General features: G+C 37.9%; 1 protein-coding gene and 1 long non-coding RNA gene across 3 annotated transcripts in view; both read right to left on the bottom strand.

Moving 5' to 3' along the window:
* Positions 1 to 23,300, bottom strand: part of LOC117333644 (YLP motif-containing protein 1-like) — a 28,983-nt gene extending 5,683 nt beyond the window's left edge. Inside the window, 1 exon segment of the mRNA XM_033893047.1 lies at positions 23,180 to 23,300. Within this exon segment, the coding sequence (XP_033748938.1) occupies positions 23,180 to 23,210 (31 nt within the window). The 5' untranslated portion in view covers positions 23,211 to 23,300.
* On the bottom strand, positions 8,054 to 9,641 carry LOC117333645. Of its 2 annotated transcripts, none has more exons than XR_004533969.1 (3): positions 9,289 to 9,641; positions 8,819 to 8,972; positions 8,054 to 8,723 (listed from the first exon to the last, which is right to left on the bottom strand). It is a non-coding gene; the product is annotated as an uncharacterized LOC117333645 (long non-coding RNA). The 2 variants fall into 2 exon arrangements; XR_004533968.1 differs by having other exon boundaries at positions 8,116 to 8,135; positions 8,258 to 8,972.
* Positions 23,301 to 27,290: the final 3,990 nt, after the last annotated feature.

Below are 27,290 nucleotides of genomic sequence, written 5' to 3'. Positions count from 1 at the left end.
TGTACTGTGAGTTGGTACAGCCCATATATACTGTGTAGGTATAACACATCAATGTACTGTGAGTTGGTACAGCCCATATACACTGTGTAGGTATAATACATCAATGTACTGTGAGTTGGTAAAGTAACAACCGATAAGTTTACTTAACAACCGATAAGTTTACTTAACAACCGAAATGTTTACTTAACAACCGATAAGATTACTTAACAACCGATAAGTTTACTTAACGACCGATATGTTTACTTAACAACCAAGAAGTTTACTTAACGACCGATATGTTTACTTAACAACCAATAAGTTTACTTAACAACCAATAACTTTACTTAACGACCGATATGTTAACTTAACAACCAATCTTTACTTAACAACCGATAAGTTTACTTAACGACCGATATGTTTACTTAACAACCCATATGTTTACTTAACAACCGATAAGATTACTTAACACCCAATAAGTTTACTTAACAACCCATATGTTTACTTAACAACCGATAAGATTACTTAACAACCAATAAGTTTACTTAACGACCGATATGTTTACTTAACAACCCATATGTTTACTTAACAACCGATAAGATTACTTAACAACCAATAAGTTTACTTAACAACCGATAAGTTTACTTAACAACCAATAAGTTTACTTAACAACCCATATGTTTACTTAACAACCAATAAGTTTACTTAACAACCGATAAGTTTACTTAACAACCGATAAGTTTACTTAACAACCGATAAGTTTACTTAACAACCAATATGTTTACTTAACAACCAATATGTTTACTTAACAACCAAGAAGTTTACATAACACCCAATAAGTTTACTTAACAACCCATATGTTTACTTAAAAACCAATAAGTTTACTTAACAACCAATAAGTTTACTTAACAACCGATATGTTTACTTAACAACCGATATGTTTACTTAACAACCGATATGTTTACTTAACAATCGATAAGTTTACTTATATTAACAACCGAAATGTTTACTTAACCACCGATAAGTTTACTTAACAACCAATAAGTTTACTTAACGACCGATATGTTTACTTAACAACCCATATGTTTACTTAACGACCGATATGTTTACTTAACAACCGATAAGTTTACTTAACAACCGATAAGTTTACATAACCAATAAGTTTACATAACAACCGATAAGTTTACTTAACAACCGATAAGTTTACTTAACGACCGATAAGTTTACTTAACAACCAATAAGTTTACATAACAACCGATATGTTTACTTAACAACCGATAAGTTTACTTAACAACAGATAAGTTTACTTAACGACCGATAAGTTTACTTAACAACCAATAAGTTTACTTAACAACCGATAAGTTTACTTAACGACCGATATGTTTACTTAACAACCGGTAAGTTTACTTAACGACCAATAAGTTTACTTAACAACCAATAAGTTTACTTAACAACCGATAGGTTTACTTAACAACCAATAAGTTTACTTAACAACCGATATGTTTACTTAACAACCGATAAGTTTACTTAACAACCGATAAGTTTACTTAACAACCAATAAGTTTACTTAACAACCGATATGTTTACTTAACAACCGATAAGTTTACTTAACAACCAATAAGTTTACTTAACAACCGATAAGTTTACTTAACAACAAATAAGTTTACTTAACAACCGATAAGTTTACTTAACAACCGATAAGTTTACTTAACAACCGATACGTTTACTTAACAACCGATAAGTTTACTTAACAACCCGATATGTTTACTTAACAACCAATAAGTTTACTTAACAACCAATAAGTTTACTTAACAACCGATATGTTTACTTAACAACCAATATGTTTACTTAACAACCAATATGTTTACTTAAGGACCGATTAGTTTACTTAACAACCCATATGTTTACTTAACAACCAATAAGTTTACATAACAACCAATATGTTTACTTAACAACCAATAAGTTTACATAACAACCGATAAGTTTATTTAACAACCGCAATTTTAAAACGGTTGATAAGCAGCAAATAAAATGACACTATCGCCCGAATTAAACCAGATACGTTGAATCCCTGCACAATACAATATATATAATTATTGGTATCCCAGCTCAACAAGAACAAACCAGAAAATCATTTCAAAGGTTTCATAGAAAAGTATATAATCACTGGAATTAGAGATGATATATGTCTAGAGACTTCCTGCTTGACCACTGTTTCCATGGAAACTCTCAAACACTCAAAACGTCAGGAGGGATTTGATGAACGACGTAGTTTAACCATTCGTTATATCCGCCTGTCAGTGATATATAATACAATAATTAGCCACTCGATCTAGTGTCCTACATCTCAGCTATGTCGTAACGACTATCTGATCCCGAATGTGACATTGACAACGTGACCTTGGTTTATACAGGTAAGCAGTACAAACAGAAGTAACTCGGCCGATATTTATAACGACACCAAGTCACGACTTTTTAATACAATGGATATGCTGCTATATCTTAAAATACTTAAACCTTCAACATCACTTCAAATAGAGACGTATATATCATATACAAATCTCTGGTTCAAAAACAAAAGATTGACGTTAATTTTTAAACTAATTGATGTTCATCAACAGATCAACGTAAACGTGACAGCACCAGAAGTTGATTTAAACAGGACAAGCTACCGAATGATAAGTCAGGAACAAATAGTACTATAGGTAATACGTGTAACATAGTCAGTCCAGTACCAGATACAGGTATTATATATATATAGGTACCAGATACAGGTATTATATATATAGGTACCAGATACAGGTATTATATATATATAGGTACCAGATACAGGTATTATATATATAGGTACCAGATACAGGTATTATATATATAGGTACCAGATACAGGTATTATATATATAGGTACCAGATGCAGGTATTATATATATAGGTACCAGATACAGGTATTATATATATATAGGTACCAGATACAGGTATTATATATATATAGGTACCAGATACAGGTATTATATATATAGGTACCAGATACAGGTATTATATATATAGGTACCAGATACAGGTATTATATATATAGGTACCAGATGCAGGTATTATATATATAGGTACCAGATACAGGTATTATATATATATAGGTACCAGATACAGGTATTATATATATATAGGTACCAGATACAGGTATTATATATATATAGGTACCAGATACAGGTATTATATATATAGGTACCAGATACAGGTATTATATATATATAGGTACCAGATACAGGTATTATATATATAGGTACCAGATACAGGTATTATATATATATAGGTACCAGATACAGGTATTATATATATAGGTACCAGATACAGGTATTATATATAGGTACCAGATACAGGTATTATATATATATAGGTACCAGATGCAGGTATTATATATATAGGTACCAGATACAGGTATTGTATATATAGGTACCAGATACAGGTATTATATATATAGGTACCAGATACAGGTATTATATATATAGGTACCAGATACAGGTATTATATATATAGGTACCAGATACAGGTATTATATATATAGGTACCAGATACAGGTATTATATATATAGGTACCAGATACAGGTATTATATATATATAGGTACCAGATACAGGTATTGTATATATAGGTACCAGATACAGGTATTATATATATATAGGTACCAGATACAGGTATTATATATATATAGGTACCAGATACAGGTATTGTATATATAGGTACCAGATACAGGTATTATATATATATAGGTACCAGATACAGGTATTGTATATATAGGTACCAGATACAGGTATTATATATATATAGGTACCAGATACAGGTATTATATATATAGGTACCAGATACAGGTATTATATATATATAGGTACCAGATACAGGTATTGTATATATAGGTACCAGATACAGGTATTATATATATAGGTACCAGATACAGGTATTATATATATAGGTACCAGATACAGGTATTATATATATATAGGTACCAGATACAGGTATTGTATATATATAGGTACCAGATACAGGTATTATATATATAGGTACCAGATACAGGTATTATATATATAGGTACCAGATACAGGTATTATATATATATAGGTACCAGATACAGGTATTATATATATATAGGTACCAGATACAGGTATTATATATATAGGTACCAGATACAGGTATTGTATATATATAGGTACCAGATACAGGTATTATATATATAGGTACCAGATACAGGTATTATATATATATAGGTACCAGATACAGGTATTATATATATATAGGTACCAGATACAGGTATTATATATATATAGGTACCAGATACAGGTATTGTATATATAGGTACCAGATACAGGTATAATATATAGGTACCAGATACAGGTATTATATATATATAGGTACCAGATACAGGTATTATATATATAGGTACCAGATACAGGTATTATATATATAGGTACCAGATACAGGTATTATATATATAGGTACCAGATACAGGTATTGTATATATAGGTACCAGATATAGGTATTACGTACATAGGTATAAGATATACATGTATTATATAAGTAGGTACCAGATACAGGTATAATATATAGGTACCAGATACAGGTATAATATATATATAGGTACCAGATACAGGTATTATATATATAGGTACCAGATACAGGTATTATATATATAGGTACCAGATACAGGTATAATATATAGGTACCAGATACAGGTATTATATATATAGGTACCAGATACAGGTATTATATATATAGGTACCAGATACAGGTATTATATATATAGGTACCAGATACAGGTATTATATATATATAGGTACCAGATACAGGTATTATATATATAGGTACCAGATACAGGTATTATATATATATAGGTACCAGATACAGGTATTATATATATGTACCAGATACATGTATTATATATATAGGTACCAGATACAGGTATTATATATATATAGGTACCAGATACAGGTATTATATATATAGGTACCAGATACAGGTATTATATATATATAGGTACCAGATACAGGTATTATATATATAGGTACCAGATACAGGTATTATATATATAGGTACCAGATACAGGTATTATATACATAGGTACCAGATACAGGTATTGTATATATAGGTACCAGATACATGTATTACATATATATATATAGGTACCAGATACAGGTATTGTATATATAGGTACCAGATACAGGTATTGTATATATAGGTACATTGTACCAGATACAGGTATTATATATATATATATAGGTACCAGATACAGGTATTATATATATAGGTACCAGATACAGGTATTATATATATAGGTACCAGATACAGGTATTATATATATAGGTACCAGATACAGGTATTATATATATAGGTACCAGATACAGGTATTATATATATAGGTACCAGATATAGGTATTATATATATAGGTACCAGATACAGGTATTATATATATAGGTACCAGATACAGGTATTATATATATAGGTACCAGATACAGGTATTGTATATATAGGTACCAGATATAGGTATTACGTACATAGGTATAAGATATACATGTATTATATAAGTAGGTACCAGATACAGGTATTATATATATAGGTACCAGATACATGTATTATATACATAGGTACCAGATACAGGTATTATATATATAGGTACCAGATACAGGTATTATATATATAGGTACCAGATACAGGTATTGTATACATAGGTACCAGATACAGGTATTGTATATATATAGGTACCAGATACAGGTATTATATACATAGGTACCAGATACAGGTATTATATACATAGGTACCAGATACAGGTATTGTATATATATAGGTACCAGATACAGGTATTATATATATATAGGTACCAGATACAGGTATTATATATATAGGTACCAGATACAGGTATTATATATATAGGTACCAGATACAGGTATTATATATATAGGTACCAGATACAGGTATTATATACATAGGTACCAGATACAGGTATTATATATATAGGTACCAGATACAGGTATCATACATATAGGTACCAGATACATGTATTATATACATAGGTACCAGATACAGGTATTATATATATATAGGTACCAGATACAGGTATTATATATATAGGTACCATATACAGGTATTATACATAGGTATCAGATACAGGTATTATATATAGGTACCAGATACAGGTATTATATATATAGGTACCAGATACAGGTATTATATATATAGGTACCAGATACAGGTATTATATATATAGGTACCAGATACAGGTATTGAATATATAGGTACCAGATACAGGTATTATATATATAGGTACCAGATACAGGTATTATATATATAGGTACCAGATACAGATAGTATATATATAGGTATCAGATACAGGTATTATATATATAGGTACCAGATACAGGTATTGTATATATAGGTACCAGATACAGGTATTGTATATATAGGTACCAGATACAGGTATTATATATATGTACCAGATACAGGTATTATATATATAGGTACCAGATACAGGTATTATATATATAGGTACCAGATACAGATAGTATATATATAGGTATCAGATACAGGTATTATATATATAGGTACCAGATACAGGTATTATATATAGGTACCAGATACAGGTATTATATATATAGGTACCAGATACAGGTATTATATATATAGGTACCAGATACAGGTATTATATATATAGGTACCAGATACAGGTATTATATATAGGTACCAGATACAGGTATTGTATATATAGGTATCAGATACAGGTATTATATATATAGGTACCAGATACAGGTATTATATATATAGGTACCAGATACAGATAGTATATATATAGGTATCAGATACAGGTATTATATATATAGGTACCAGATACAGGTATTATATATATAGGTACCAGATACAGGTATTATATATAGGTACCAGATACAGGTATTGTATATATAGGTATCAGATACAGGTATTATATATATAGGTACCAGATACAGGTATTATATATATAGGTACCAGATACAGATAGTATATATATAGGTATCAGATACAGGTATTATATATATAGGTACCAGATACAGGTATTGTATATATAGGTACCAGATACAGGTATTGTATATATAGGTACCAGATACAGGTATTATATATATGTACCAGATACAGGTATTATATATATAGGTACCAGATACAGGTATTATATATATAGGTACCAGATACAGATAGTATATATATAGGTATCAGATACAGGTATTATATATATAGGTACTAGATACAGGTATTATATATAGGTACCAGATACAGGTATTATATATATAGGTACCAGATACAGGTATTATATATATAGGTACCAGATACAGGTATTATATATATAGGTACCAGATACAGGTATTATATATATAGGTACCAGATACAGGTATTATATATAGGTACCAGATACAGGTATTGTATATATAGGTATCAGATACAGGTATTATATATATAGGTACCAGATACAGGTATTATATATATAGGTACCAGATACAGATAGTATATATATAGGTATCAGATACAGGTATTATATATATAGGTACCAGATACAGGTATTATATATATAGGTACCAGATACAGGTATTATATATAGGTACCAGATACAGGTATTGTATATATAGGTATCAGATACAGGTATTATATATATAGGTACCAGATACAGGTATTATATATAGGTACCAGATACAGATAGTATATATATAGGTATCAGATACAGGTATTATATATATAGGTACCAGATACAGGTATTATATATATAGGTACCAGATACAGGTATTATATATATAGGTACCAGATACAGGTATTATATATATAGGTACCAGATACAGGTATTATATATATAGGTACCAGATACAGGTATTATATATAGGTACCAGATACAGGTATTATATATATAGGTACCAGATACAGGTATTGTATATATAGGTATCAGATACAGGTATTATATATATAGGTACCAGATACAGGTATTATATATATAGGTACCAGATACAGGTATTATATATATATAGGTATTAAACACCTGGGAGTGTGTATCTCAGTTCATACCTGGGAGGGTGTGTCTTAGTTAATACCTGGGAGGGTGTAAACTAATACCTGGGAGGGTGTGTCTTAGTTAATACTTGGGAGGGTGTAAACTTATACCTGGGAGGGTGTGTCTTAGTTAATACTTGGGAGGGTGTAAACTAATACCTGGGAGGGTGTGTCTTAGTTAATACTTGGGAGGGTGTAAACTAATACCTGGGAGGGTGTGTCTTAGTTAATACCTGGGAGGGTGTAAACTAATACCTGGGAGGGTGTAAACTAATACCTGGGAGGGTGTAAACTTATACCTGGGAGGGTGTAAACTAATACCTGGGAGGGTGTAAACTAATACCTGGGAGGGTGTAAACTTATACCTGGGAGGGTGTAAACTAATACCTGGGAGGGTGTAAACTAATACCTGGGAGGGTGTAAACTTATACCTGGGAGGGTGTAAACTAATACCTGGGAGGGTGTGTCTTAGTTAATACTTGGGAGGGTGTAAACTAATACCTGGGAGGGTGTAAACTTATACCTGGGAGGGTGTAAACTAATACCTGGGAGGGTGTAAACTTATACCTGGGAGGGTGTAAACTAATACCTGGGAGGGTGTAAACTTATACCTGGGAGGGTGTAAACTTATACCTGGGAGGGTGTAAACTAATACCTGGGAGGGTGTAAACTAATACCTGGGAGGGTGTAAACTAATACCTGGGAGGGTGTAAACTATAACCTGGGAGGTGTGTCTTAGTTAATACTTGGGAGGGTGTAAACTTATACCTGGGAGGGTGTGTCTTAGTTAATACCTGGGAGGGTGTAAACTTATACCTGGGAGGGTGTAAACTAATACCTGGGAGGGTGTAAACTAATACCTGGGAGGGTGTAAACTAATACCTGGGAGGGTGTAAACTAATACCTGGGAGGGTGTAAACTTATACCTGGGAGGGTGTAAACTAATACCTGGGAGGGTGTAAACTTATACCTGGGAGGGTGTGTGTTAGTCAATACCTGGGAGGGTGTAAACTAATACCTGGGAGGGTGTAAACTCATACCTGGGAGGGTGTAAACTTATACCTGGGAGGGTGTAAACTTATACCTGGGAGGGTGTAAACTAATACCTGGGAGGGTGTAAACTAATACCTGGGAGGATGTAAACTAATACCTGGGAGGGTGTAAACTTATACCTGGGAGGGTGTAAACTTATACCTGTGAGGGTGTGTATCAGTTAATACCTGGGAGGGTGTAAACTAATACCTGGGAGGGTGTAAACTTATACCTGGGAGGGTGTAAACTAATACCTGGGAGGGTGTAAACTAATACCTGGGAGGGTGTAAACTTATACCTGGGAGGGTGTAAACTAATACCTGGGAGGGTGTAAACTAATACCTGGGAGGGTGTGTCTCAGTTTATAACAATGATAAAATGCTTCTCATTTATACGTAATACTAACGTTTTGCAAAAACTTAACCAGAAATATATCGGTTAATTCTAGTACGCACCCTACAAATGGATCAATGGCTTTTCACGGATGGATGGGCCTAATTGCACACCTGAGCAGACATGACTTAATAAAATGTACCAATCATGATATACATAACAAAAGGTAAAAGACACGCCCGTTATCACGTGTAAAATCGACAATAGGTGTGACCATCCCTTAAAAGCATAGGGAGTCCCCGGATGTGGTACTATCGGGTAAAACAAACAGTTTGCGAACGTTATTAATATCACCCCCCTACCGCCTCATTATAGAATTATTTCATTTCTCGATATCGATAATATACATTTTTTGTACCTCCACTCAACTCATACCACCAGAGACATATATATCTACAGTGTATATACACAGCTGTACAAAGTTTCCAACATGAAGTGCTACTGTACAGTTCCAGTCGTAGTCGGGGTAAAAACCGCCAAATTAACCACATGTACAAAACGTCTCACCTGTGTATATATATCTGTCAATAACAGGTACATGATATTTACCTGGAACACACGTGGTACCCAGTCACACATGTACACAGAAAATCGATACCAGACACAAAACGGTTGTGAAATAGACAACGCCCATATCTTACCGCTGCCTATAATGTACGTACCCAATACCGGAAGTTACTTATGTTGTAATATCACAAAACATGCTACCGTCTATCGATAACAGAACAAACACCGGCATGTGTCGGAACAGGAGTCCCCTATTACCAACTCCTAGAGCCATTACCGTACTCCAGACCCACTGACAATAATCTGACCGTGTACAGGTGACGAATTAGCGGAATTAAATGGCCATGGTATACCCCGGAGATATCCGGCAACTATAGCTTCTATAGGTGTTAACATAGCATTGTACGGTGCATGTCAAATCGTATCTATAATTAAAATGTCTATAGGTATCATGTAAAACTGTGGCTATTTATAGAAATATGTCGTTATTGTCTTAGTATATTCTATCTATCTACATAAACATTACATAAATATAGTACATGTATAGGCGACAGGTGTGTTGTCGTTCCATACTGACCTCAGAGTCGTAGATATAGGCGATGTTTCTGTCTTAACGTTGACGAAGTCCACACACCGTCTGTTCTCAAACACACACACACATGCATTCACCCGTGTCAATACCCCGTCAACTTCCGGTACGACAAACAAAACCAAGTATTCTAAAAATGTGCCATGTATGTATATTCTGTCTAAGTAGGTCATTATATTATAACACAAGGCATTAAAAAGTATATACACTGCTTAGATAAACACCAACATATGTCTAACTCACCTGCTCTAATATAATAAATACATATTACATCCCCAGATGTTGGTGGTAATGTTTCCTTCCAGACAGGTAAACGACAGGTAGTATAGGAGAGGTATGGCTACCTCACCTGTCCAGGTAGCTCAAATGTACACACACCGTAGACAACTATCTTCGTTCACATGATATTTTCAACAAGTCAATGACGGAATACAGGGTCTTTATACGGGGTCACTCAGGTATCCGTTTTATCTGCCACCTGTAGTGTAGCCCGGCATATCCACGTTGTGAGGGGCTAGGTATACTACTATGTTTATTACTATTTAGTATATATCTGAAGCCCCTTACATCCGGCTTACCTGTACACCGCCTGGGAATATAACCGTGGACCAACTCGTCGATCACTGTCAATTAGTTTATATCAAGATCGATGAAGCGTAACGAGTAATACAGGTTTCAGTGGCTGACTGATTTTTCACGTGCACACCTCCCCATGCTAAACAACACAACATTTCTTGTCGCGTACAGTATTACTTCATTCCCCTCCCCACGAGTACATTAAGGCGATGATGTTTACAATATGGCCGTGTGGACTAGGTCGTGTCAGAACATTTCCCATATAATACTTTGTAAAATCACGATATTAAACTCGTGGTTAAATACAATGATCATTAGACTGCAATCATTGCACCATTTATTACTCGTGGGACAACTCCTTCATAAATAACCGGTAAGTGTAAACATCAATCATATAGCCGGCTAACCTATAACTCTCTTAATTGTTTAACGTGATAGTCGAAGGTAGCTAGTCATAAACTCGTGATATTGTTTGTATTTGAAAAAAATAAAATATAATGTTGTGACGGGATCAGTTCTAAATTGTCTAATCACATGCACGAGGAGTTCCGGTCAGAACTGGAGACACGAGTCGTGACTGTAGATATATCACACACACTGGAGTCTGAAATGTCGTACAGGTGTAAACCTTGTTAAACATGAAATTACCGATACCGTCATGCAGAGGCCAGTATTTCAAATATATGAAGACATGTATATGTAGGTATACAAATGTTTATATGTCAGTATGTAGAGGTTTATATGTCGGTATGTAGAGGTTTAGATGTCGGTATATAGAGGTTTATATGTCGGTATGTAGATGTTTATATGTCGGTATGTAGAGGTTTATATGTCGATATGTAGAGGTTTATATGTCGGTATGTAGAGGTTTATATGTCGGCATGTAGAGGTTTATATGTCGGTATGTAGATGTTTATATGTCAGTATGTAGAGGTTTATATGTCAGTATGAAGAATTTATATGTCGGTATGTAGAGGTTTATATGTCGGTATGAAGATGTTTATATGTCGGTATGTAGGGGTTTATATATCGGTATGAAGAATTTATATGTCGGTATGTAGAGGTTTATATGTCGGTATGTAGAGGTTTATATGTCGGTATGTAGAGGTTTATATGTCGGTATGTAGATGTTTATATGTCGGTGTGTAGAGGTTTATATGTCGGTATGAAGAATTTATATGTCGGTATGTAGAGGTTTATATGTCGGTATGTAGAGGTTTATATGTCGGTATCTCTATAATAACATTCTCCTCCGAAAGTTATCATTGTTACCGGGTCTTTCATCTGATAGTACAGACTGACAATGTTCATTTTGGCTGTCATTACGATTACCCTGTGTGTACCTGCTGTAGATTAACTTTACAACATTACCCGGATCAATAAAGTACACATTGTCACGTGGCGTCGATTACGAAATATTCAAACTTGTACTTTCGATATCAAATCTCGGAAAAGCAATTAACATTTTAAAGGAGAGGTATTTCCGAACAACAATGATGAAGCACATTTGTAACGGGTGTTGCTGATAACGTTATGACGTCACCATTTACAGAAAAGCACGTGGTCATGATTGGTTATTGTAAAACTGAGGCGTGCCTCACGTCTTACAAATGTGTTTTACTTTTCGTATGCCTATTGAAAGAATTTACATATGTTGGTAAACTGAGACCAACGACGTCACTGTGTGTAGTCCCCTACGTCTTACTTTACCATACTATTACTGTTTAACACCCAAGTCAATATATGAGCCCACTACCTTACTGTCTCTATATGACTGACTGTTGACCCCTCTACCTAACTGTCTCTATATAACTGACTGTTGACCCCACTACCTTACTGTCTCTATATGACTGACTGTTGACCCCTCTACCTAACTGTCTCTATATAACTGACTGTTGACCCCTTACTGTCTCTATATGACTGACTGTTGACCCCACTACCTTACTGTCTCTATATGACTGACTGTTGACCCCTTACTGTCTCTATATGACTGACTGTTGACCCCACTACCTTACTGTCTCTATATGACTGACTGTTGACCCCACTACCTTACTGTCTCTATATGACTGACTGTTGACCCCACTACCTTACTGTCTCTATATGACTGACTGTTGACCCACTACCTTACTGTCTCTATATGACTGACTGTTGACCCCACTACCTTACTGTCTCTATATAACTGACTGTTGACCCCTTACTGTCTCTATATGACTGACTGTTGACCCCACTACCTTACTGTCTCTATATGACTGACTGTTGACCCACTACCTTACTGTCTCTATATGACTGACTGTTGACCCCACTACCTTACTGTCTCTATATGACTGACTGTTGACCCCACTACCTTACTGTCTCTATATGACTGACTGTTGACCCCACTACCTTACTGTCTCTATATGACTGACTGTTGACCCCACTACCTTACTGTCTCTATATGACTGACTGTTGACCCCACTACCTTACTGTCTCTATATGACTGACTGTTGACCCCACTACCTTACTGTCTCTATATGACTGACTGTTGACCCCACTACCTTACTGTCTCTATATGACTGACTGTTGACCCCTTACTGTCTCTATATGACTGACTGTTGACCCCACTACCTTACTGTCTCTATATAACTGACTGTTGACCCCACTACCTTACTGTCTCTATATAACTGACTGTTGACCCCACTACCTTACTGTCTCTATATGACTGACTGTTGACCCCACTACCTTACTGTCTCTATATGACTGACTGTTGACCCCTTACTGTCTCTATATGACTGACTGTTGACCCCACTACCTTACTGTCTCTATATGACTGACTGTTGACCCCACTACCTTACTGTCTCTATATGACTGACTGTTGACCCCACTACCTTACTGTCTCTATATGACTGACTGTTGACCCCACTACCTTACTGTCTCTATATGACTGACTGTTGACCCCACTACCTTAATGTCTCTATATGACTGACTGTTGACCCCACTACCTTACTGTCTCTATATAACTGACTGTTGACCCCACTACCTTACTGTCTCTATATTACTGACTGTTGACCCCACTACATTACTGTCTCTATATGACTGACTGTTGACCCCATACCTTACTGGCTCTATATGACTGACTGTTGACCCCACTACCTTACTGTCTCTTATAGACTGACTGTTTACCCACTACCTTACTGTCTCTATGATAAATGACTGTTGACCCCACTACCTTACTGTCTCTATATACTGACTGTTGACCCCACTACTTACTGTCTCTATATAACTGACTGTTGACCCCCCTTACTGTCTCTATATGACTGACTGTTGACCCCACTACCTTACTGTCTCTATATGACTGACTGTTGACCCCTTACTGTCTCTATATGACTGACTGTTTACCTTTACTGTCTCTATATGACTGACTGTTTACCTTACTGTCTCTATATGACTGACTGTTGACCCCACTACCTTACTGTCTCTATATGACTGACTGTTGACCCCACTACCTTACTGTCTCTATATGACTGACTGTTGACCCCACTATCTTACTGTCTCTATATAACTGACTGTTGACCCCACTACCTTACTGTCTCTATATGACTGACTGTTGACCCCACTACCTTACTGTCTCTATATGACTGACTGTTGACCCCACTACCTTACTGTCTCTATATGAACTGACTGTTGACCCCACTACCTTACTGTCTCTATATGACTGACTGTTGACCCCACTACCTTACTGTCTCTATATGACTGACTGTTGACCCCACTACCTTACTGTCTCTATATGACTGACTGTTGACCCCACTACCTTACTGTCTCTATATAACTGACTGTTGACCCCACTACCTTACTGTCTCTATATAACTGACTGTTGACCCCACTACCTTACTGTCTCTATATGACTGACTGTTGACCCCACTACCTTACTGTCTCTATATGACTGACTGTTGACCCCACTACCTTACTGTCTCTATATAACTGACTGTTGACCCCACTACCTTACTGTCTCTATATGACTGACTGTTGACCCCACTACCTTACTGTCTCTATATGACTGACTGTTGACCCCACTACCTTACTGTCTCTATATGACTGACTGTTGACCCACTACCTTACTGTCTCTATATGACTGACTGTTGACCCCACTACCTTACTGTCTCTATATGACTGACTGTTGACCCCACTACCTTACTGTCTCTATATACTGACTGTTGACCCACTACCTTACTGTCTCTATATAACTGACTGTTGACCCCACTACCTTACTGTCTCTATATAACTGACTGTTGACCCCACTACCTTACTGTCTCTATATACTGACTGTTGACCCCACTACCTTACTGTCTCTATATACTGACTGTTGACCCCACTACCTTACTGTCTCTATATGACTGACTGTTGACCCCACTACCTTACTGTCTCTATATGACTGACTGTTGACCCCACTACCTTACTGTCTCTATATGACTGACTGTTGACCCCACTACCTTACTGTCTCTATATGACTGACTGTTGACCCCACTACCTTACTGTCTCTATATAACTGACTGTGAACACCCACTACCTACTGTCTCTATATGGACTGACTGTTGACCCCACTACCTTACTGTCTCTATATAACTGACTGTTGACCCCACTACCTTACTGTCTCATATACTGATACCCCTACTACTGTCTCTACTGTGACACCCTTACTGTCTCTATATGACTGACTGTTGACCCCACTACCTTACTGTCTCTATATGACTGACGTTGACCCCTTTACTGTCTCTATAATGACTGTGACCCACTCCTGTGACTACCTTACTGTCTCTATATGATGACTGTTACCTTACTGTCTTATAGACTGACTTACCTTACTGTCTCTATATGACTGTCTGTTGACCCACTACCTTACTGTCTCTATATGACTGACTGTTGACCCCACTACCTTACTGTCTCTATATGACTGACTGTTGACCCACATTACCTTACGTCTCTATATGACTGACTGTTGACCCCACTACCTTACTGTCTCTATATGACTGACTGTTGACCCCATCTACCTTACTGTCTCTATATAAACTGACTGTTGACCCCCTTACCTTACTGTCTCTATATAAACGGACTGTTGACCCCACTACCTTACTGTCTCTATATAACTGACTATTGACCCCACTACCTTACTGTCCTATATAACTGACTGTTGACCCCACTACCTTACTGTCTCTATATGACGACTGTTGGACCCCTTACTGTCTCTATATGATTTGACTGTTGACCCCACTACCTTACTGTCTCTATATGACGACTGTTGACCCCACTACCTTACTGTCTCTATTATAAACTGACTGTTGACCCCACTACCTACTGTCTCTATATGACCTGGACTGTTGACCCCACTACCTTTACTGTCTCTATATGACTGACTGTTGACCCCACTACCCTCACTGTCTCTCTATATGACTGACTGTTGACCCCACTACCTTACTGTCTCTATATAACTGACTGTTGACCCCACTACCTTACTGTCTCTATATGACTGACTGTTGACCCCACTACCTTACTGTCTCTATATGACTGACTGTTGACAGTGACCTTACTGTCTCTATAAGACTGACCGTTGACCCTTACTGTCTCAATATGACTGACTGTTGACCCTTACTGTCTCTATATGACTGACTGTTGACCCCACTTCCTTACTGTCTCTATATGACTGACTGGTGACCCCACTACCTTACTGTCTCTATATGACTGACTGTTGACCCTACTACCTTACTGTCTCTATATAACTGACTGTTGACCCCACTACCTTACTGTCTCTAAATGACTGACTCTTGACCCCACTACCTTACTGTCTCTATATAACTGACTGTTGACCCCTTACTGTCTCTATATGACTGACTGTTGACCCCACTACCTTACTGTCTCTATATGACTGACTGTTGACCCCACTACCTTACTGTCTCTATATGACTGACTGTTGACCCCACTACCCTTACTGTCTCTATATGACTGACTGTTGACCCCACTACCTTACTGTCTGTATATAACTGACTGTTGACCCACTACCTTACTGTCTCTATATAACTGACTGTTGACCCCTTACTGTCTCTATATAACTGACTGTTGACCCCACTACCTTACTGTCTCTATATGACTGACTGTTGGTCCCACTACCTTACTGTCTCTATATGACTGACTGTTGACCCCACTACCTTACTGTCTCTATATGACTGACTGTTGACCCCTTTCGTCCTATAGACTGACTGTTGCCCAATAACTTAAATGCTCTATATAATGACTGTTGACCCAACTTCCTTACTGTTCTCATATGACGATTACCTTACCTTTATATAACTGACTGTTGCCCCCCTTACGTCTTTAAAGATGTTTGACCCCTTTCGTCTATGGTGACTGTTTCCCACTACCTTACTGTCTTATAAAACTGAACTGGGGGACCCCTAATAACCAAATGGGACGTTTAAAAAATTAGGGTGTCTCTAAATAAAAATGACTGTTAAAACTATGGGGCCGTCCTTATAAGACGTGGCCCTCATACAAGTATGTCCTCTATATAAACGACTGTGGACTCTTACTGTCATAAGATTAATGTTGCCCATTCCTGTAGTCCTAAGACTGCTTGGAAAGGTCACTTCAATAAATATGTGGGGCCCTTCGTTTTATATAACGGGACGTTACCCATACTTACGTCTTATATAAGACGTGGACGGTCCATCCAGTCATAGACTGACTGTTTGACCCCACTACCTTACTGTCTCTATATAACTGACTGTTGACCCCACTACCTTACTGTCTCTATATGACTGACTGTTGACCCCCACTACCTTACTGTCTCTATATGACTGACTGTTGACCCCTTACTGTCTCTATATAACTGACTGTTGACCCCACTACCTTACTGTCTCTATATAACTGACTGTTGACCCCACTACCTTACTGTCTCTATATAACTGACTGTTGACTCCTTACTGTCTCTATATGACTGACTGTTGACCCACTACCTTACTGTCTCTATATGACTGACTGTTGACCCCACTACCTTACTGTCTCTATATAACTGACTGTTGACCCCTTACTGTCTCTATATAACTGACTGTTGACCCCACTACCTTACTGTCTCTATATAACTGACTGTTGACCCCACTACCTTACTGTCTCTATATGACTGACTGTTGACCCCACTACCTTACTGTCTCTATATGACTGACTGTTGACCCCACTACCTTACTGTCTCTATATGACTGACTGTTGACCCCACTACCTTACTGTCTCTATATGACTGACTGTTGACTCCACTACCTTACTGTCTCTATATGACTGACTGTTGACCCCACTACCTTACTGTCTCTATATAACTGACTGTTGACTCCTTACTGTCTCTTTATGACTGACTGTTGACCCCTTACTGTCTCTATATGACTGACTGTTGACCCCACTACCTTACTGTCTCTATATAACTGACTGTTGACCCCACTACCTTACTGTCTCTATATGACTGACTGTTGACTCCTTACTGTCTCTATATAACTGACTGTTGACTCTTACTGTCTCTATATAACTGACTGTTGACCCCACTACCTTACTGTCTCTATATAACTGACTGTTGACCCCACTACCTTACTGTCTCTATATAACTGACTGTTGACCCCACTACCTTACTGTCTCTATATGACTGACTGTTGACCCCTTACTGTCTCTATATAACTGACTGTTGACCCACTACCTTACTGTCTCTATATAACTGACTGTTCACCCCTTACTGTCTCTATATAACTGACTGTTGACCCCACTACCTTACTGTCTCTATATGACTGACTGTTGACCCCACTACCTTACTGTCTCTATATAACTGACTGTTGACCCCACTACCTTACTGTCTCTATATGACTGACTGTTGACTCCTTACTGTCTCTATATAACTGACTGTTGACTCTTACTGTCTCTATATAACTGACTGTTGACCCCACTACCTTACTGTCTCTATATAACTGACTGTTGACCCCACTACCTTACTGTCTCTATATAACTGACTGTTGACCCCACTACCTTACTGTCTCTATATGACTGACTGTTGACCCCTTACTGTCTCTATATAACTGACTGTTGACCCCACTACCTTACTGTCTCTATATAACTGACTGTTCACCCCTTACTGTCTCTATATAACTGACTGTTGACCCCACTACCTTACTGTCTCTATATGACTGACTGTTGACCCCACTACCTTACTGTCTCTATATAACTGACTGTTGACCCCACTACCTTACTGTCTCTATATAACTGACTGTTGACCCCACTACCTTACTGTCTCTACGTGACGTTGACCCCTACGTCCCTATAACTGTCTCGTGACAATAAGCCTATGACTACGTTGCACCCACTACCTTACTGTCTCTATATGAGACTGTTGCCCCACTACCTAGGTCTCGAATAACGACAGATGACCCTATGTCTGTATAGATGACTGTGTCCCCACTTTACTGGTCTCATATAACGATGTGTAGGCTTCGTCCCTATGGTAATAATTCTCGTTTGTCTCATAACTTGGCCTTATTGCCCGTCGAAAAAAATGTTTTTTTTCGCCACCATCAAATCCAACAATGTGCTCTTCCTGGTCCAATTAGGTCTACGGTCCCTACAAATCTAACTCACTGGTCTCGACCCATCATGTATGGACTAATATGGAGCGATTATCATCATATAGTTATAGTCATAGATAACCCGGCCTACGTCCCACAGATAACCTAGGCCTACGTCCCACAGATAACCTAGGTCTACGTCCCACAGATAACCCAGGCCTACGTCCCACAGATAACCTAGGCCTACCTCGCACAAATAATCTAGGTCTACGTCCCACAGATAACCTAGGCCTACGTCCCACAGATAACCTAGGCCTACCTCGCACAAATAATCTAGGTCTACGTCCCACAGATAACCTAGACCTACGTCCCACAGACAACCTAGGCCTACCTCGCACAAATAATCTAGGTCTACTTCCCACAGATAACCTAGGTCTACGTCCCACAGATAACCTAGACCTACGTCCCACAGATAAGCTAGGCCTACGTCCCACAGATAACCTAGGTCAACGTCCCACAGATAACCTAGGCCTACGTCCCACAGATAACCTAGGCCTACGTCCCACAGATAACCCAGGCCTACGTCCCACAGATAACCTAGGCCTACGTCCCACAGATAACCTAGGTCTACGTCCCACAGATAACCTAGACCTACGTCCCACAGATAACCTTGGTCTACGTCCCACAGATAACCCAGGCCTACGTCCCACAGATAACCTAGGCCTACGTCCCACAGATAACCTAGGCCTACCTCGCACAAATAATCTAGGTCTACGTCCCACAGATAACCTAGACCTACGTCCCACAGACAACCTAGGCCTACCTCGCACAAATAATCTAGGTCTACTTCCCACAGATAACCTAGGTCTACGTCCCACAGATAACCTAGACCTACGTCCCACAGATAAGCTAGGCCTACGTCCCACAGATAACCTAGGTCAACGTCCCACAGATAACCTAGGCCTACGTACCACAGATAACCTAGGTCTACGTCCCACAGATAACCTAGGCCTACGTCCCACAGATAACCTAGGCCTACGTCCCACAGATAACCTAGACCTACGTCCCACAGATAACCTAGGCCTACGTCCCACAGATAACCTAGGCCTACGTCCCACAGATAACCTAGACCTACGTCCCACAGATAACCTAGGCCTACGTACCACAGATAACCTAGGCCTACGTCCCACAGATAACCTAGGCCTACGTCCCACAGATAACCTAGGTCTACGTCCTACAGATAACCTAGGCCTACGTCCTACAGATAACCTAGGTCTACGTCCCACAGATAACCTAGGTCTACGTCCCACAGATAACCTAGACCTACGTCCCACAGATAACCTAGACCTACGTCCCACAGATAACCTAGGTCTACGTCGCACAGATAACCTAGGTCTACGCAGATAACCTAGGCCTACGTCCCACAGATAACCTAGGCCTACGTCCCACAGATAGCCTAGACCTACGTCCCACAGATAACCTAGGTCTACGTCACACAGATAACCTAGGTCTACGTCCCACAGATAACCTAGGCCTACGTCCCACAGATAACCTAGGTCTACGTCCCACTGATAACCTAGGCCTACGTCCCACAGATAAGCTAGGCCTACGTCCCACAGATAACCTAGGCCTACGTCCCACAGATAACCCAGGTCTACGTCCCACAGATAACCTAGACCTACGTCCCACAGATAACCTAGACCTACGTCCCACAGATAACCTAGGTTTACGTCCCACAGATAACCTAGGCCTACGTCCCACAGATAACCTAGGTTTACGTCCCACAGATAACCTAGGCCTACGTCCCACAGATAACCTAGGACTACGTCCCACAGATAACCTAGGCCTACGTCCCACAGATAAACTATAATCGTTGACACATCTTTCATGTCTTCACACGCTTCACGTGAACAGGTGTAAAATCAAAGGTGTATGTTTAACCCCCTAAGCTGTTTAAGTTTTACAACATACCTGGTGTTCCAGAGATACAGAACCTGGTAATATATATATCTATGTAGACATTACACACTCCAGTCGTCTTTATCTGGCGAAATACCAAGTACAGAACAGCTATAAAATGATTTATATTTCTGTTAAAAGGCTATCAGATATAACGTTTAAGTGACCTTTTTTCGTGAAATACAAATATAGAGTAATATACAAACAACTTGATATACGTCCATTTTTAAAACAAATCATCAAATATGAATATCTCTCCAAATATACCTCCGATTCAGATAACAAGCATCAATATTAAGATTTTGACACTCCAGTTTACAACAATACATTATCATTAATCACAAATTAGCCCATGTCGTCACGTGAATCCTTTAACATTCATGTCATACATATGTATATATGTACTTGTCCGATTGGGAATACTGAGTATTTTAAGTTACGTAATTTTAAATGGCAATATTTCTGTAAGTTAATGTCCCTAGACAACAACATTCCTTGCGACATGGTCGAGTACAAGAGATGATACCGATCATATCACCTTTGTAGGAATGTGTCCCCAATTAAAAAAAAAATGCAATCCATTAGTAACGTACCACGCCCAGCCGTACCTGTACCTCGCACCCTGATGGATGTGGGGCCGCGCGTGACGTATCGGATATGGACGTGATAAACACATTAAAACGCTAATATGCAAATTAGTTTCGTATTCGTGATTATTATGGGAGTAAAATTTCCTTCTGTGTTAGGGCTATACCAGGCATTTCTCCCTAGTACATATATGTATATACCAGACCTACAATTGTATATTATATCAGGCCTGGATATTAGAATGTAAACAAACTCACCAATAAAGTGATATACTTGTGTGATTTACATTAATCTTGATATTAGAATGTAAACAAATTCACCATTAACGTGATGTAATTGTCTGATTTACATCAAACTTGATATTAGAATGTAAACAAACTCACCAATAAAGTGATATACTTCTGTGATTTACATTAATCTTGATATTAGAATGTAAACAAACTCACCATTAACGTGATGTACTTCTGTGATTTACATTAATCTTGATATTAGAATGTAAACATACTCATCAATAATGTGATATACTTGTGTGATTTACATTAAACTTGATATTAGAATGTAAACAAACTCACCAATAACGTGATGTAATTGTCTGATTTACATTAATCTTGATATTAGAATGTAAACAAACTCACCATTAACGTGATGTACTTCTGTGATTTACATTAATCTTGATATTAGAATGTAAACATACTCATCAATAATGTGATATACTTGTGTGATTTACATTAAACTTGATATTAGAATGTAAACAAACTCACCAATAACGTGATGTAATTGTCTGATTTACATTAATCTTGATATTAGAATGTAAACAAACTCACCAATAATGTGATATACTTGTGTGATTTACATTAATCTTGATATTAGAATGTAAACAAACTCACCAATAACGTGATGTAATTGTCTGATTTACATTAATCTTGATATTAGAATGTAAACAAACTCACCATTAACGTTCTGTACGTTTTCACTCGGCATGATTCTTGGACATAATGGCGATCTGGGGTTAGCACAACCTTAGGATGACACAGGACAGGTGATTATCATACCTGGAGACACCTGTCCATCTGTGCAGCTGACAGGTATGTAAAAGGTGTGCAGTACACCTGGATCATATGTCGTAGCTACACAGGTAAGACAATGACAGGTCACCTCACGTAAACCCAGATGGTCATTATGTTCTATAGTAGCCGGGCCCTTTGTTATAAAACAACTTAAATGTACCGGTAATAACAGTTAAACCTATTTATAGCATATCTGTTTGAAATATTTATAAAAACATCATGGCACGAAAATAATCAAATATAAGTGATGCAGAAATTGCATCGAATTATAAGCATTTCATAGGCGTAACGTAAAAAGCGTTCTCCCGAGTCTGTTTCAAATCGTAGCACCATGCCATTCAATGCTGAACCTATAGCTAGTCACTCGGTTGTTTTCATGAGTAAATCGGTACTTATGCTCAGGTAATGTTTAGTTGAGATATTATGGTACTGATTTTCAGGTGAATGTTTACTTGAGATATTATGGTACTGATGTTCAGGTGAATGTTTACTTGATATATTATGGTACTGATGTTCAGGTGAATGTTTACTTGATATATTATGGTACTGATGTTCAGGTGAATGTTTACTTGAGATAATTTGGTACTGATGTTCAGGTGAATGTTTACATGATATAATATGGTACTGATGTTCAGGTGAATGTTTACTTGATATAATTTGGTACTGATGTTCAGCTGAATGTTTACTTGAGATAATATGGTACTGATGTTCAGGTAATGTTTACTTGATATATTATGGTACTGATGTTCAGGTGAATGTTTAGTTGAGATAATATGGTACTTATGTTCAGGTGAATGTTTACTTGATATAATTTGGTACTGATGTTCAGGTGAATGTTTACTTGAGATATTATGGTACTGATGTTCAGGTAATGTTTACTTGATATAATATGGTACTGATGTTCAGGTAATGTTTACTTGATATATAATGGTACTGATGTTCAGGTAAATGTTTACTTGAGATAATATGGTACTGATGTTCAGGTGAATGTTTACTTGATATATCATGGTACTGATGTTCAGGTAATGTTTACTTGATATAAAATGGTACTGATGTTCAGGTGAATGTTTACTTGAGATATTATGGTACTGATGTTCAGGTGAATGTTTACTTGAGATATTATGGTACTGATGTTCAGGTGAATGTTTACTTGAGATAATTTGGTACTGATGTTCAGGTGAATGTTTACTTGATATAGTATGGTACTGATGTTCAGGTGAACGTTTACTTGAGATATTATGGTACTGATGTTCAGGTGAATGTTTACTTGATATAATATGGTACTGATGTTCAGGTGAATGTTTACTTGAGATAATTTGGTACTGATGTTCAGGTGAATGTTTACTTGAGATAATTTGGTACTCGTGCTCTGAGTAATGTTTATTTGAGATATTACGGTACCCGTGTTAAGGTGAATATTTGTGTTAGAAATAAATTTTAATGTTTTCGGGATCTGATAAAGAAATGTTTCTGGTTTGTAACCAATGGTATGGCTGATGTCGTTCTGTCGTATTGGTCGCCCCGCCAAGCAAACAGCGACAGCGCGACAATGCGCCAGGCCAGGGGCGACAAAAGTACGCCGCCAACGTTAACGCGACAAAAGTACATCGCAAATGCGACAGGGCGACAGATTTTTTTCGCATGGTGGGGGTACCATCAGTGACCGTAGTAACCAGGCAGCATACAGTTTGGTAACGGTCACGTAAGTAACGTTTCCAGTAAAAAAAATAGTTAGTCCAGCATCCCGTTCTCAAATGATGTTTTAGGAGACGCATGGCCGGTGGACATATATTCGTTGTATACCGTACTATTATTGTATGGGGCAAAGAAGTAATTCAAACAGTGTGAACAATAAGGCTTGTTAAATTTTCGAGGCAATCCGCCCCTTTATCAAAACACAAAAAATTACAAATACAATCACATAATATATATATAAGAAGTACTGGAAATACAATAAAATACAAAAAGAATAATGTTTTAGTAACTGGAGAAACAACAATGAACCTTTCGGTACTATTATTGTATATATATATATTGTATATACTGTACTATTGTAGGAGATATATTATATACTGTACTATTGTATATACATACATACATGTAATTATGTATTCGGTAGCAAGTGTCCGCACGCGTGGCCGGTGGCGGTATGTCCGGCACAGACAGCCCATTATGAGATGTCATGACCTCACTAATACATCAAGTCTGTAATTCATGGCTATTTTACTGCAAGCGGATTAGTTCTGAAGTAGGAAGTCATCATTTCGGGGTCATAAGGTTCACGGTGCATCGTAGTTACGTGTAATACTGTATAGGTGACCCCAGCCTGGAGTCACCACGACTTCACGTAACAACAGATAGATTAATTTAAGCGTCAAGTTCACAAGGTCATTAACGTCTCGTGTGTTTATTCAGACCAAATTCCCATCAACTTTATATTCTTTCTTTTAACGAGGAAAACGAGGGAACAAGACATTATAACTGGAATGAATGCGACACGATATATTTCGCGGTTCTTATGACTTAATTTGTGATCAATATCTTTGAAAATCTTCAATACACAAAAATAATAAGTATTATTTACCGTCACTGATGTTGCTGTCAATCTCCTCGAGACATACATGTCTCCCGACATCAAAATATCCTGTCTATCTAGTCTGAAAGAGGAATATTCTTCAAATTCTCTCCATAAAAGTTTGAACTTTTTTTTCTGTTTGTGAACAGAATGCAAACGAAACACACCATATACTGGCCACCGAAAATATTTCAGTATTGATGTTAAACACTGCTGCCCTATTTAGTCCAATAAATATGTCACACCTGTCCCCAATAAATCAATACCCGATAACACAGTGATACTTCAGGTGAAAACCCCTGTAAGGTATGTACACAAGAGTCTACATACCGTTCAAATCTCCCGCTAGGGGAACCGGGGTACATTGACAAGGTTAAACATTCCATGTAACTTGTTTTAGGTACATGTATTACCATTTGGTAGTGTAAGCACACTGAAATACCATCACCTGGACACGGTATCTCTCCACCCGGTCACAGTCTACTGACGACGGGTCTAACCAGTCCATATCGTCACACTAAAATACCATCACCTGGTCACGGTATCTCTCCACCCGGTCACAGTCCTAATGACGACGGGTCTAACCAGTCCATATCGTCACACTGACATACCATCACCTGGTCATGGTATCTCTCCACCCGGTCACAGTCTACTGACGACGGGTCTAACTAGTCCATATCGTCACACTGAAATACCATCACCTGGACACGGTATCTCTCCACCCGGTCACACCCTACTGACGACGGGTCTAACTAGTCCATATCGTCACACTGAAATACCATCACCTGGACACGGTATCTCTCCACCCGGTCACAGTCTACTGACGACGGGTCTAACCAGTCCATATCGTCACACTAAAATACCATCACCTGGACACGGTATCTCTCCACCCGGTCACACCCTACTGACGACGGGTCTAACCAGTCCATATCGTCACACTGAAATACCATCACCTGGTCACGGTATCTCTCCACCCGGTCACAGTCTACTGACGACGGGTCTAACCAGTCTATATCGTCACACTGAAAAACCATCACCTGGACACGGTATCTCTCCACCCGGTCACAGTCTAATGACGACGGGTCTAACTCGTCCACATCGTCACACTGAAATACCATCACCTGGTCACGGTATCTCTCCACCCGGTCACAGTCTACTGACGACGGGTCTAACTAGTCCATATTAAATTTCAAACAGAAGGCAGTAGGTATACTTATTCTAAACACGAATATGGTTTTAGGCATTTTAGTATGATAAATCCCGACTATAGATAATAGACAGAGATCCAATACAGGTAGAACGAGTCACGTGACAACAGGTGACAGACATCCGGAAACCGGTAGAACGAGTCACGTGACAACAGTGGACAGACTTCCGGAAACCGGTTGTACGAGTCACGTGACAACAAAAGAGAGGCAT

Source organism: Pecten maximus, chromosome 8, assembly GCF_902652985.1.
Source record: "Pecten maximus chromosome 8, xPecMax1.1, whole genome shotgun sequence".
Taxonomy (NCBI): Eukaryota; Metazoa; Mollusca; class Bivalvia; order Pectinida; family Pectinidae; genus Pecten; species Pecten maximus.
The sequence above is the reverse complement of the archived record's forward strand: the minus strand, read 5'-3'. Positions and strand labels throughout refer to the sequence as shown.